This window comes from Pristis pectinata, chromosome 1 (assembly GCF_009764475.1).
Source record: "Pristis pectinata isolate sPriPec2 chromosome 1, sPriPec2.1.pri, whole genome shotgun sequence".
NCBI classification, from domain to species: domain Eukaryota; kingdom Metazoa; phylum Chordata; class Chondrichthyes; order Rhinopristiformes; family Pristidae; genus Pristis; species Pristis pectinata.
In genome coordinates, this window is record NC_067405.1 from 66,684,072 (window position 1) to 66,699,143 (window position 15,072).

The window sequence follows — 15,072 nt, forward strand, 5'->3', positions numbered from 1 at the left end:
AATTGTATAATTGAGAGAAGAATTGACAAACACCTTAAAGTATTGTTGCCTTCTGCAGATAATTTTTATTCTCAAGATTGGCAAATGAAGCAGCTAAACAGTGCCAGCACAAATGGTGATGGTTTTCATAGTGCATCAGAGTATTTTTATTTGCATATTAAATATAAAAAAAAAATCCTGTCTGAAACACACAAGTGTACTGGTCACCTATCTCAGCATCCTACTGGAGTACAAGTGGTGTTATAATTTTTAGTTACAATGATTTGCATTAGAATGCAGGGAAGAATTCAATTACTGTATCACTAATATTTAGTCATCAGCTGCTTACCTTCCCTTTTTCCTTTTATTTTAAGCATCAACAGGACTTGCTTGCATTGAAACACCAACAGGAAATTTTGGAACAGCAGCGTAAACTGGAACAGCATCGCCAGGAACAGGAGATAGAAAAGCAACACAGAGAACAGAAACTACTTCTGTTGAAGAATAAGGAAAAAGGAAAAGAAAGTAAGAAATGCTATTGTCCTTATTGATCACTCAAATAGTGATAACCTGTAGGATTAATATTAGACCTCAGCCGTGCACTGACAATACTATGTATAGAACTATATGATAAATATAGTTCCATTGGTTAGAGTTGCAAGATTTAAAATAAAAGCTGCCTATACAGCATTTATGCATACAGTACCAAATTTTCTGCTGTGCATATTCTGTACTGCATTTATTTCAGCAGTTCAGTTCAGTGTTTGGCTGGCTAATTATCTGAATGTATTCAGAATGAACTTGCTTCTTCTGATTCTGGTACTGTGGAGCACATTACGTAATCCACAGTTTTCATGCCCTACACCCACAAACTTGGCTCAATACATTGATGCTGCTGACATAATGCTGATAATGTTGATAAAATATTAGGCTGGTTGTTTTATTAGAGAACTTTTTATGCATTCTGACTTTATTTTGGAAACAAAGCAGCACAAAATGTAATATTTTCTGCATTTCTTAAGTTAATAGTTCTTAATATGAACATGTTTTCCAGAGGGACAAACACTTGGCCAAATCCTCTGATTTTTCAGCATGTTTTGTGTTTTCTTTCTAAACGTGTATGCATCAGGATATAGCAGATAGAATTTTCTTTGGTGGAATGATTTATACTATAAGCCAGAAATAAGACAATTTTTCTTGGATTTGATCAAAAATTACCATTGTTAAAGACTTATTCTGCACTTTGTCTTCTGCTTTTAAAGTGGACGTTTCAACAGAATAAACACTTCACAAATGCATCAAAGGTAGGAGTATAAAGTAGCAGTGGAGAATAAGTTTACTCCTGTGCTTCTAATTAAAGCTTCCTGGAATTGGAATTACAATTTAGATACAGCATCTTGGATGGGTAAAATAAATAAGAATACAGGCCATCCCTGGGTAACTAATGGGTTCCTTTTTTTTTACAGATGTCCTCAAGTCAATTTTATCCATAAGTTAGAAAATACACAATCACTCAATATGGTAACCATACCTCCACAGTACTGTAATGACTGATGTCAAAAACACACAAGAGTGATAAGAAAGAACAATTACTAAAAATGGAGAGAGAGATGAAACAGTTCTGCAGTTCATAGGAACAAATGTATATATGTTTGTTGGACTTTTGAATTTATTAATATTATGGGAGCTCTATGGGTATCTATGGGTGCCAAAAGTTGAGCATTTGTAACCCAGCGACTGCCTGTGACCAAAAATTGAATTACAATATTGCAATTAGGTTGCTGTCATTTTTTTGTTATATTCATTAATTCAGGATTAATGTTTTGCAAGTGATTTGTCACAAGCAGAATTTTGACCTCCCTCACCCCTGCACCCCCACCCCATCCAAATTGGTCATCTCACTATTCTGATGGGTTTCAGGGACATGTCACCTAACTACTAAATATTTATGTAACAACATGATGCGCAAGGTCATATTTTTTTTTACAAATAGCAGAAGCATGTAATTTAATACTTCAAAGACTTTTTAAAGCATTTTTATTGTAAATTGAGCGCGTGTAACACTAAAGGCATTAGTAGGGTTCATATCTTGTCAGCTATAAGTATATCCTGTACTGCATGCAGATTCTCTTTTGTCCCTCATTGAATAATTATTAATGAATGGTGCAGGTTAACAATCAACTTTCTGTTGGGCTTTATTGAAGTTAACCTTTGGATAAAGTGCGAGTTAGCTTCTATGTAAGGTTCCTAAATGTGAAATCTGATTCACAGTTTTAATATTGCATTTTCTAGCTGATGTAGGTGCTTTTCAAAAAAAAAAACTGGCTTTACTTTCTGTTCAATTTTGGTTGAAGATTACTGGGATAGTTGCTGTGGGAAATTGAACTGTATGTGGTGGAGCAAAAGATTTTGTTACAAGTATGTAGTCATCCACTGTTTTTAAAAAAAAAAGCTCCATAAATCATCCCAATTATTAATCAATGCAGACTCAGACTTAAATGTATTAATCAATGCAGACTCAGACTTAAATGGCATTATATATATATATTTAAATAGTTTCCTCATATTTCTGGTCACAGCAAGTCTTTTTTTTAATCTCTCATTTTTCTTGGTACTATTCTGAGCTCTCCCAGTAGTTACTTTGATTCATTGCTGGGTTTCCAATTCACGTTTTTTTGGTACAGATCCTCTTATAAGAAAATGCTGGTCTACTTCTATCAGATCAGGAATACTATATAATGAATATTGTTCATAAGCTTCAGGATATTGTTGTAATGGGTGCATGTGACTCTGGTGACCCAGGGAGACGTGGCAGAAATATGTGGCTTTTAAGATTTTATTTGCAGGGTGAGGATTACCTGGAAATGTTGACCACTTTCAGTATTTTCCAACCTTTCCAATGAGGTCTATTTATGCATTATACTTTCTGTTCTTCTACAGTGCCTTTATTGGATTTGTCTTGATTATTCAGTGTTCTTTGGTTAGCTTTTTCTTCATTATTACTACTGAGGTTTGGGTCACTGGACATTGAGAAAGGATAAGTGTTGTTCAGTTGTCACTGCAAAGAATCCCCCACCACCTCCCCATGGCACTTTCCTTGCAACCGCAAACGATGCAACACCTCTCCTTTCACCTCTTCCGTCCTACCATCTGGGGACCCAAGGAGTCTTCCAGGTGAACAAACAAATCACTTGCACTTCTTCCAATCCAGTGTACTGGATTTGGTGGTCTCCTCTACACTGGAGAAACCAAATGCAGATTGAGTGACTGCCACCTGCATTCAGCCCACAGGGGTGACCCTGAGCTTCCTGTTGCCTGCCACTTTAATTCTCCATACACTCCCACTCAGACCTATCAGTCTGTGGCCATCTGCACTGTTATAATAAGGTCCAATGCAAGCTTGAGGAACAGTACCTCATTTTCCATCTGAGCACATTTCAGATTTATGGACTCAATACTGAATTCTACAACTTCAAGAAACTTGATTTCTCTGACTGTGTCAGTCATCTACCTCCTTCCCAGTTCTGACAAAGGGTCTCCAACCTGAAACATTGAATTTATTTTCCCCCCACAGATGCAGCCTTACTGCTGAGTACTTCTAGCATTTTCTGTTTTCTTTTCAGATTTCCAGCAACTGCAGTTTTTTTTTGATTTTTCTCAACCTCCTTTGCCCTGAGGAAAACAAACCCAATTTCTCCATTGTAACCTTGCAACAGACATCCCCTGTCCATGGAATCAAAATCTTTATAAAGTGGTCCTTAAGTCTTCCAAATGAAACTAGCTGGAATGTCTTTTTTAGATATGTTAAAATATATAGTAATATTGTCTTGGGTAATTCCAGCTCTGGGGGTTCTTCTGTATCTTTACTCCTGTCTTTCTCTTCCTCCAGCTGCACCATGCCAACTGTTTGCTTTCTTTCCATTACTACTTTCTTCTCTGGCTTAATAGTAGGATGAATGGTTCTATATGGAGAGAGGACAACTGGTCATGTTTAGCATTAACTTCTATTCTCACCGCACCTATTGGTAATCTTCCACAATTGCCAAGGATGGATCCAGTGATTTTGAAGGCAACAGATATAAAGAACAAAAATAAATTAGAGACTTGCAGAACAGTTAACCTGATGTAAAAACAACAACAAATGCTGGAAATAATCAGCAGGTCAAGAAGCATCTGCAGAAAGGGAAACAGAAATAAAGGGTTGAAGACCCTTGTCCTGATGTCAGTTGTCACAAGCTTGTAACACTGTAATCCATTATCAGTAGTTTATTTACACCACTATCAACATCATAATCTGCTTGGGCCAAGGTAATAGGGTTTTTGTAAAAGGAAAATCATGTTTGATAAATTTAATAAGAGTTTTTTTCTGAACACGTAATTAAAAGGGGAACCAGTAGTGTGGAGTATATCTTTGGCAGCTGGTAAGGTACTGCTCAAAGGGTGGTTTCATGAAATAATGGCTTGTATGGTTGTGGGTAATACAATAACATGAATGCATGATATATCATGAACCAGAGAATAGGAATTAACATGTCATTTTAAGATTGGTAAGACTCCACAATGATAACAGCTTGGTCTGCAACCATTTAAAATTTATATTCATGAAATAGATGAAAGGACACAGGATGTATACAAGTTTTCTGGTGATAAAAAGTTGGGTGAGAAAGTGAGTTGTGAGACTTCCTGGAAGTTAGTAATTAAAGTCATATTGGAAAAACACAAATTATGCAACTCAAGTGATTTTGTTAGCCTTTATTACAATAACATTGGATCACGCAAGTAAACAGCACTGATTGGGCATTAGGAGCTGATTGCTCTAACTGCTGAATCTAGAACTATGGTTGATAGCCTCAGAATAAATGGTCAGCATGGATTGTTCAATGGTTTTTCTTTTTCATATGATGAGTACTTCATATAAATCACACTTCTAAACTTTTAAGTTCCTTTACTTCAATTGTGTAATTATCTGAGTTTGCAAATGTGCTAGGAGGTAAAAGTGCTGAGAAAACCAGAATAGAAACTCTCGATAGTTTCTCTCAATAGGATATTTCCCTTTTAACAAAGCCACTTGAACAAAATGGTTCCCTATATTTAAATATAGCAAATGAGTATTGTCACTTGTGTAATGTGGAGTTGATCACGGAGGTTGATCTTTTTCAGTATAGACTAATTATAGAAGAGACATTGTAAATCGGAAGTGGTTGAGATACTTGAAACTAGCTTATTACATCATTGGCATCAAAAGGCAGCCTTTTCGTTTCTACAGATGAGAAAAAATATTTTATATAACCCAGGTATCATCTCAACCCCTTCATAAAGAAAAGCAATTGTTACGCTAAAGTTTGGAGGGGTCTAATTTCATGAGAGTAGGATGAATGGACTGAATACACGTCAAGAAACTTGCTTTAGTTATTAAAATTCTTTCCAAAAATTAGAACCTAATACATAGTTTTATTCAGAATTAACTACTATTTGTTTGCAACAATTAAAAAAAAATTTCAAATTTCCAAAGGATTAAAGCTATTTTAGGTTGCATCAATTGCTCCTATTTTAACACAGCTGAGGCAGCAAAACTAGATTGCATGTCACTGAAGCTGTAAGAAAGTTAGTGGTTATTAGCAGCAGGATACTTCAAACGGCATGTCTGCAGTTGTAAGTCTAAAGCTTTTTGCTGAAAGGGACGGTAAAACAAGACCATTGAGGATGTCCAAGGCACAAAAAAAACTCCTTCAGGAATGTTTTATGTCAATTTTTGGAACCTCTGTGAAACCTATTATATGAGGAGGCTTCCTCCTGAGAAAAAGTGCATTCTTTCAGCATTATGTTGAACTAGAGTTACAAAATAACTCTGGTGCTAAGTACAATTCCTAGGTAAATGCTTAAAGCTAGTGGAGGCCTCTTTAGAAGTCTAAATTAAAATCTGATATAAGGCATCTCTTTTGATTTATTTGTTTAGGATGAGTAATAAGATGTGTCTCAACTGGGATTGCTCTTGTGGCCCTCTGCACATGACAAAATCTCCACCCATCCATTGTGCATCATGTGCTGCCTTCCTCACCCTGCCAACCTAAGGAAAGCAATCTTAGCTTCTCCAGTCTCTGCATGTAGCTGAGATTCTGCAGCCTGAAGGTCATTCAAATAACTTTCCTTGCACCCTATCTGAGAGCTTGTCATCCATCCTTATGGCCTCATGCAGGGGAGTTCACATCTAACAAACTTGATTGAGTTTTTTGAGAAGGTGACAAAGATGACTGATAAGGGTAGGGCAGTGTTGTTTGTGATATATATAAATGATTTCAATCAAACTGTAGATGGGCTGATTAGTATGTTTGTAGATGACACAAAAAATTGGTGCAGTTGTGGATAGTGAGGAAGGTTGTCCAAGCATACAGGAAGATATAGATCAGTTGGAAATATTGCACTTTGAGAGGTCAAATATAAGAGGAAAGTATAAAATAAATGGCAAGAACCTTAGGAACACTGCTGTACAGAGGGATCTTGGGGTGAAATTCGTAAAGAAGACATTAGCCATACATTGGTCAGGGCATTGAGTATAAAAGTTGGCAAGTCATGTTGCAGCTGTATAAAACTTTGGTTAGGCCATCCTTGGAGTATTGTGTGCAGTTCTGGTCGCTGCATTACAGGAAGGATGTGGAGACTTTGGAGAGGGTGCAAAGGAGGTTCACTAGGATGTTGCCTGGATTGGCTACAAGGAGATGTTAGACAAACTTAGATTGTTTTCTCTGGAGCATCGGAGGCTAAGGGATGACCTGATAGAAATGTATAAGATTATGAGAGGCGTAGATAGTCTTTTTCCCCAGGGTGAAAAGACAGACATAGATTTGTGAGAGGGGGAAAGTTTAACGGAGATTTATGAGGCAAGTTTCATCTTTGAAAGTGGTAGGTACCTGGAACATGCTGCCATGGGAGGTGGTGGAAGCAGATGCAGCAAGATGGGACTGGTTTAAATTGGCATTGTGGTCAGCACAGACATTTTGGGCCAAATGGCCAGTTCTTGTGCTGTACTGTTCTTTGTTCTATGTGCTGCCCATAATTACAGCTGAAGGATAACCAGTGTTTATAAAGATTTACTTTGTACGTTGTGCCTTTATAAACTCAAAAGTTGTCTCAAAAAGCCAGTCCCGTTTTGATTTTGAGAGGTTTCTTGCTCTGGCTTATTCAGTTATTTGCAAAAGATATATTGGTTCTGTTTGTGAATTTAGGGATACTATCTATTCCTGTCATTCACTTTGCATTCTCTGATTGTGTGATATGGACTGGTATAGAACTGAGAGTCTGTAATTTGTTTCCAAGCATTTTGAAACCAGTTGACACACAATGGAGTGATACCTGATTGCTATTTTCCAAATTTTATTTAAAACTGGTCCTGTGAAATGCTTCATATGTTCTTCCACATGAAGGTGATATATAAATTTGTATTGTTGTTTCGGGGACGGTCAGTTAAAGACTACATGACAAGGCATGTTGGCCCTTGTTTTAGTCAGTAACTATCATCTCTGCCCTTGCTTCATCATATCAAATTTCTATAAAGCTATCACCTCATGCAGTTTTGCTATTGTGTCCTTCAAATGGCTTGAATAAAGCAGCACACTGCGAGGAGAATAGCATTACTAAAGTTTCGATACGTAGATCTTCTGTTTTGGTTAAAGAAACATCCAATGTGCTTGCCACACCGATCTTTAAAGCATTTTGTTGATTGGTTATTACAAAAGACAAGTCCAGGACTGATGTCAGGAATGTAATTAATACTTAGAATGGTATTCTGAATTAGATAACAACAACAAATTCTAGAGAATTATAGGTAGTTACGTCTGATGATGGGGTCGGGGAGTTTCCATGAGAGGAAGTGCTTCATGGGTCAAATTCTGTTTGTTTTATTGGTGATGCATCCATTAATCTACATTGGTGTGTGAATTAAAACATAATTCATTATAGTGAGGCATTAGGCAGTGGTCTGAAGATGCTTTATTCTAGGGGGAAAATAAAGTACATTTTACAAGAGAATAATTATTATACAATCTGCTTGTTGATCTTAAGTTTTAGATAACACTGTTTCTGTGTATGTTTCCTAGGTGCAGTAGCAAGCACAGAAGTGAAATTAAGACTTCAGGAGTTTGTCCTCAATAAAAAGAAAGCTGCAGCACATAGGGCAATAAACCATTCCATTCCAAATGACCCAAGATATTGGTACGGGTAAGTATGGTTCCTGAGCTGCATTGTTAATGAAATGAACACGGACTTTTCTCAACTAGCTGAATACCTTTTCAAAACAAGCTTCTGAGAATTGTACACTTCCTGCTTTCCTTATACAGACTACACATATTTTTCTATAGTGATGCGTGCTACATACTAAACTCAGTGCTTCAATTGCATGATGTTTCACTGATGAACCAAATTAGAGCTTATCCAGCTAGCTCCATCTGCATGTTAAGGTGTTGCTTTGGCAAGGTTTTCTGGCCAGCCCCTCTGGCTCATCAGTCAAGAAACAACATTTTTTTTCATGACTGATGAACCAGAAATGCTGGCCAGCAATTCTCAACTGTGTCCAGAAATACTGCAGAACTACTTGGAACAGACAACTAACTTTCAACAATGAATGTTTCATTTAGCGCCTGCCTTGCTTCCCACTTCCACCCAGCCTTTCATCCCCGCCACCAGAAAGGATGATGATATCTGCTGTGCTGTGACTCCTTGCTAGGTGGCAAGTAATGTTAGGGGCTGAAGTGACATGGAAGATGGCATGACTTACTAAATATATGAATTTACTGCCCCATCTTCCTACCTATCAAAATAAATACAGTCCCACTGTTCTATGGGATACTATCAGCTTGAGATATGAGGCTTCAGCAGCATTTGCTTGCCCCCCAGTGAACAGCAAACAACAACTTGCATTAATGTAATGCTTTTAATGTGGGGATGTGCCCAAATAGTGGGATTAAGTGAAACAGAGGACTTGTGTGTGCGTGCTTTCTTACCCAACCTCTGGAGCTTTTGTTCTAAAATTCCAGTTTTCCTCAGCATGGATACAGTATCTTGTCAGCTTCCTAAAATATCCCATTCACTTTGGCATTCTGGACACCAAATCCAGTTCCATGTATCACAATAAGTTACTGCTAGCTTAAGAGGCAAAGTGCTGAGATTCCACCTCTGGAATGTACTGACATGCTTTGAGAAATGGCAAGTGCAAGTGACAGATTTTTGAAAATACGAATACCTAGCATGAGGCAGCCTCTCCCCAGAGTGCATTAAATATGTGATTCAGAAATTGCATCACTACTTAATCTTGGATTTGTTTATGGTGTGTCTAAGTACTCTCACAAATTTTCTAGTAGCTACTTAACTGCCAAAAAAATCCAACTCTTTTTATATTTTACTCCTCCACTGCATCTATAAACTGGTTGCTGATGTTGCATATGATTTGAAACACTCAAAGTGTCAGTGAATAAGTATTTACAGTAACGTAAATGAGGTTGCAGTGTCTTGCAGACTAAGTCTGCAAATTTATATTGGTATTTAGCTATAGTTAGTTATTCAGAGGTGTGACTGTCAATAATTGTACATCTTTTAGATTATTTTTTTACTCAGCTTGCTGATTTTTTGGTAATGTAGTTCACAGCCATTAACAGCTCTCCATTTTTAGACTGAGCATTTAGCCACAAAGCTATTGGGAATAGACTAATAGACCATAATGTAAGTTTAATTTTCTGATTATTTTTATGAAGATTAGCATGTAATAGCAATTTTCCACTGCATTTTCTTCAGTTTCTAAAACACTTTTATATCCATTAATGGCCCTGGTACCATGAGAGAGTTTCTTCATCTGCATTTAGGAGATTGAGAAAGAATGACTATTATTATCAAGTGAATGATGCAAATCCAGTTTGCAATCTTGATCCTTGTAACCTTTAACAAGCAGAATTCTGTAGCAATATAATGACTTTGAAGGTCAAGAACCTTAATCTGAAGTCATTTCTAACCCTGGGACTATAATACAGCTTTCTGAAAAAGCTTTTCTAATGTCAGTGACCAAGCTTTTTTCCCATGAAGGAGAGAATCTTGCTGGCTGGAATCAGTTCCAATCAAAATTGCCAGCTTTCAGCCACTGAAACTGAAGTAAATCTCAGATTTTGCACATGCTGAATGCAACAGCCTAGAACTTATTGTGTTGGTTTCCCATGTCACTTCTCCTGACCGCTGAACTCTATGTAGCGTAGAATCAGGGAACCCAGGAATCCATTGACTTCAGTGGGGATTCCAGGTCTGTGAATTAAGAGGCAAAGGAATTTTTGTTTTAATGATTTTACTTCACTATTTGTAATTATTTCGATGGGGGGTTGGGCTACTTTTCTATTTAAGATTGTTTTTTTTTAAATTTTAATCATGCACTTCAGTTTTAATAGTTTTAAAATCTCAATATCAGAGACCCATTTAAAAACTACTAAAGTTCTGTCCACAGCTTTGCCATTACTCAAAGCATGTCAGTATATTCCAGAGGTGGAACCTCAGCACTTTGCCTCTTAAGGCCCAATTGCTGCTCAGCCACTCCCACCTTGAGGGTGCAGAGGGGCAGCAAGATCTGTCGTCTACTGTATATCTGGACCAGGTGACTGGGATCTCAGGGTGGCAGGCTGGGTCCAGCATGATCTGGCCAAATGCCTTTGATCTCATCAAGGAGCATTTTAATGAAGTGATTCATTTGTTATAAAGTGCTTTTGGACATGCAAAGAAGGTGAGATGCAAGGATTGTGTTGGTGTTCACTAAGTCACATAACTGCAACATAGTAAGAAGTGGCTGTGCTATTTGAATTATATCTATCTATGCTTATATTAAGTAAATCATAAACTAAGTTTTGTATCATGCTAGCATAGTTGTTTGACAGATCATGCTGTAGATCAATCCAATTCTTCTGATCACTTGGTCAGAATTGGAAATTGAAGTCTGCAAGTTTGTTTACTCTCTCCCTTCCCACAATCAGCAATGCTTTGTGAAGTAGCACAGCAGACTGGTACATTGCCCAATGGATCAACTGCAAACACCTTCCTCAAAAATGTATTTTAGCCCCAGATAGACTGATACTTTTTCTTTTCTGGCCATGGCTGTTTCTGGAACTTGTACAGTATATTACTCTTACCATAAGATGGATTTATTGAGAGTCTGGCATTGATTTTCTTGCAACAATGTTTCTATTATCACTGTTGTTCTGGGGGCAGGTTGCTGGAGATAAGAGAGCAGATTAGATGGTGGTCAGTCCGACAGCCATCAATACCTGTCAGAGTGTATGTGGTGCAGATTTCCTTAGGCTAGTGACAAGACCCTGAGAAGACAAGAGTCTTGTCTGAGGAAGTTTTGTCTTCCTTAGACAAGACCCTGCTCCAAGCATTTTATCAAGAAGTCGGCCCCATTGCAGTTGGCCTTCCCTACTCTCTCTCCTTGCCACTCAGACTTTACCAGAGGGTTGTGTCTTTTCTCACACTGGCTTTGATGTTGATCAGTTTGTCTCCATTTGGCTGGAGAATAAGTCTTCCTCAGCTTCATCTGTAGCTTCCAGGGTCGGGACATGTGTGTTGATGACCATAGTGCGTTGATTCCATGTTAGAGTGAGCCAAAGGATCATGAGGTGTTCACTAATCCCACAGAGGAAGGTGCTAAGATTGCTAGCTTATTCTTGATGGCTCATTCCTCTTCTGATTAGCTCAACAACTTCTTCAATCTCTCTTGACACAAGATTGCATGTTGCAGTGGAAATAATTGACAGGACCATGAGAAACCATACAACCTCCATTCCAGAACCAGCCTGCCTCAGTCAAGTTCAGTGGCCAGATGATGCTTGCACATGTTCAGAGGCTGTTTTCCAAGTTACTGACTCATTCACTGTAGGACATGAAATGGTAGGCATTACACTCAACATCCACAGAACAAAGGTCCTTTACTAACCTGCCCCCACTGTACAACACCACTCCCTGACAATGAGAGTCCCCAACAAGACTCTGGAAAATGTGAATGACTTCCCATATCCTGGGAGCCACCTATTAGCAAAAGCAGACATTGGCCATTACCTTCTAAGAGCCAGCATAGCCTTTGGCCATTTGAGGAAAAGGGTCTTTGCACAAAACTTGAGCAGTAGTGATCCCTCTCCTCCTTGCTTGAGCAGTAGTGTTCCTGGCAGACATCTGGAAGAACTGGAGAGATACTACCAATGTTCTCCACAGAATCCTCCGAATCCAGTGGCAGGATAAAAGAACTAAAGTCAGTGTTCCCTCCAGGCCAACTTCCCCACAATGAGGCCTTAATTACAACCCATTGGACAGGACATGCTTACATGCCTGATTACCAGGCTGTCAAAGTGAAAACTTTATTCTGCGCTGTGGTAGGGAAAGAGATTAACAGGTGGATGGAGGAAATGTTTAAAGGATATTCTTAAAACCTCCTCGGAAAAAGTACAACATCCCCACTAACTCCAGGGAACCCGATTTCTCAAAGTGCAGAAGGAGCATTCAGGATGGCACTGAGGACCTTGAGTCTATGTGTCAGGTGGACACGGAAGCCCATTGTAAACTACCCATCTGTTCACAAAGCCAAGCGGCACCTGTCTGTGCGTTCCACACTGGCCTCATCAGTCACCTCAGTAGCTGAAGATGTGAAGTAGAAGCATGTCATCCTCAATACCAAGGCACTGACTAAGAAGATAAATGAAATTGACTATCCCCAAATGAAAAGTGACAAAGTTCATGTAGAACTATTTCCTAACTTCAGTTTTGAAAGGTTTGGTTTTATTTTATAGGCTATGCCTAATATTTTACAGAAATAGTTTCTTGCCATCTTACCCTATCAGTTCCCCTAAATAGAAAAACAAAGGACTGCAGATGCTGGAATCAGGATGAAACCACTATGATGCTGGAGGAACTCAGCAGGCCAGGCAGCATCTGTGGAGAAAAGCAGGCGGTCAGCATTTTGGGTCAGAATCCTCATCTCCCCCCCCCCCTTCCCCACAGTCCCCCGCACCCCCCTCCTCACCCCCACCATGCTGCTTCTCTTCTTCCCTTTCCTAGCCTTTCTCTCTTTTTTTCCTACCCTATCTTTTTTTCTACCCCCCCTTTTTCCTTTCTCTCCTTACCTTTGACCCATCCCCCAGTGATCTGCTCTCCCCTCCTCCCCCAGATCTGCCTATCATTATCTCTTACCTGCATCTACCTGTCATCACCTTGTGCCCACCCCACCTTCACTCTTTTGTCCACCTATTACTGCTCTGCTGTTCCCTTCTATATATTGGGCTTCCCCTTTTCCTATCTTCAGTCCTGAAGAAGAGTCCTGACCTGAAACATTTACCGCCTGCTTTTCTTCACGATGCTGCCTGGCCTGCTGAGTTCCTCCAGCATCATGGTGTTTTTCATCCTAGTTCCCCTTAATATCTTGAAAACCAGTCAAATTTGTCTTCCAAACTCCAGGGAATGCAATCCTGTTTTGCAGTTTAAACCTTTGAGATGGATATCATTCTGGACACTCTCCCTCCAAGGCCATTATACCCTTTGGAAGGTATAGCACCCAGAAGCGTGCACAATATTCCAAGTAATTCCAGGGCTGTTTATTGCTGCAGAGTAAGTTGCCCACCCATACCACCATTCTGTCCACAACCACAACTCCCCCTCCCCCAGCTCAAACTGTTGTCCTCTGGTCCTCTAGAAGTAAAAGCCAGCTTATGACTCACCAACAAAATACAAAGGTCATTAGAACACAGTTTCCCTTCGCCATTTAGCAAGTACTCTGTTTTATCCTTTTTAAGTCCAAAGTGAATGACTTTGCGTTTGCATAAATTGTAAACCATTTGCACAGTTTAGCCCCTTCACTTCCTATATTAATATTTTGTAATTTAATGCTTCCATTTACACTGCTTAGATTGCCACCCACCTTTGTGTTTAGTTATGAGACTTCACATCCCATGATCTTACTAACTTATAAATATGGTGAATGGATGCAAACCCTCACAGATCCTTATGGAACAGAACTAGTCACATCCTGCTAACTTGAGCGCCTACCCACTTCCCTCCATTTGTTTCCTGCCACTCAGCTGGTTTCCTATCCAGGCGGATAAATTGGGTTTTGTTCCATGAATTTCAATTTTCACTAACACTTCCTTATGAGAGGTTATCAAATGCTTCAGCAAGTCCATATAAAGGGCATATAAAGACATTACCTTGGTGTACTGATTTTAAAAAAATCTTGTTTGTCAGACATGTTAGTTCTATCTGATCAACTGAAAATTATCAAGATTTTTAGCCTTGATTATAGACTTGAGCAATCTAGGGCCAACAGATGTTAAGCCAACTGTTTTGCAGTTTACTGGTTTCCCTTTCACCTTTCTTGAATAGCAATGTAAGCAATTATCCAATACAAAGTAATGTTTCTTAAACTGTGAGGCTTTTGAAAGGTAGGACATGTTTTTCCCCAGTTTCCTTTAAAACTGGAAACTATCAGTAATAGAAAATTTTTATCCCTTAATGATAGTTATTCTGCTTATTGTTGACTTTCTGTCCCTTAATCAATATTAGTCCCCTCAGAATGACTGGAATGCTATTAATCTCTTGCCTGCAAATTTCTACTGTATGTTGACTGTGAAAATTGAAAGTACCGGTAAACAACTACATTTTGTATAAATAAAATAGTAGTTAGATTATTAGTAATGCTTACATACAGAGAATAGATTGTGAAATGTGCATAATTGAGAATCTAATTACTGGTCTACTTTCTTAAAAAAAGGGCTATAGTACAAAATGTTTCATAAATATGATTTTTAAAAAATCTATTAAATGATTCTTCAGCTCAAACATGGATATGCTACGATTAATACCTTTCTCTGAAATGCATTAACCACTGGTGAATAAATTGATTGAAATAGACATTGCTGAATACCTCCTGAGTCAAGCACGTGTGGCTTATTTTACTTATTGTGTAAGGAGCCTTGAAAAAATTTAGTTTGTGAAAATGACTTCATTACTGAATTACACCAATTCATTACTTTTCAATATGTCATGGTTATTCGCTTTTTTAAAAATGAATTTTATTCTTGGGAAAAT

At 38.4% G+C, this 15,072-nt stretch overlaps 1 protein-coding gene across 9 annotated transcripts in view; it reads left to right on the plus strand.

Moving 5' to 3' along the window:
• Positions 1 to 15,072, plus strand: part of hdac4 (histone deacetylase 4) — a 317,998-nt gene that overhangs the window by 179,272 nt on the left and 123,654 nt on the right. For all 9 annotated transcript variants that reach the window (XM_052044275.1, XM_052044186.1, XM_052044757.1 and 6 more), the window contains 2 exons: positions 354 to 504; positions 8,073 to 8,193. In XM_052044275.1, the coding sequence (XP_051900235.1) occupies positions 354 to 504; positions 8,073 to 8,193 (272 nt within the window). The remainder of the gene's footprint in view (positions 1 to 353; positions 505 to 8,072; positions 8,194 to 15,072) is intronic.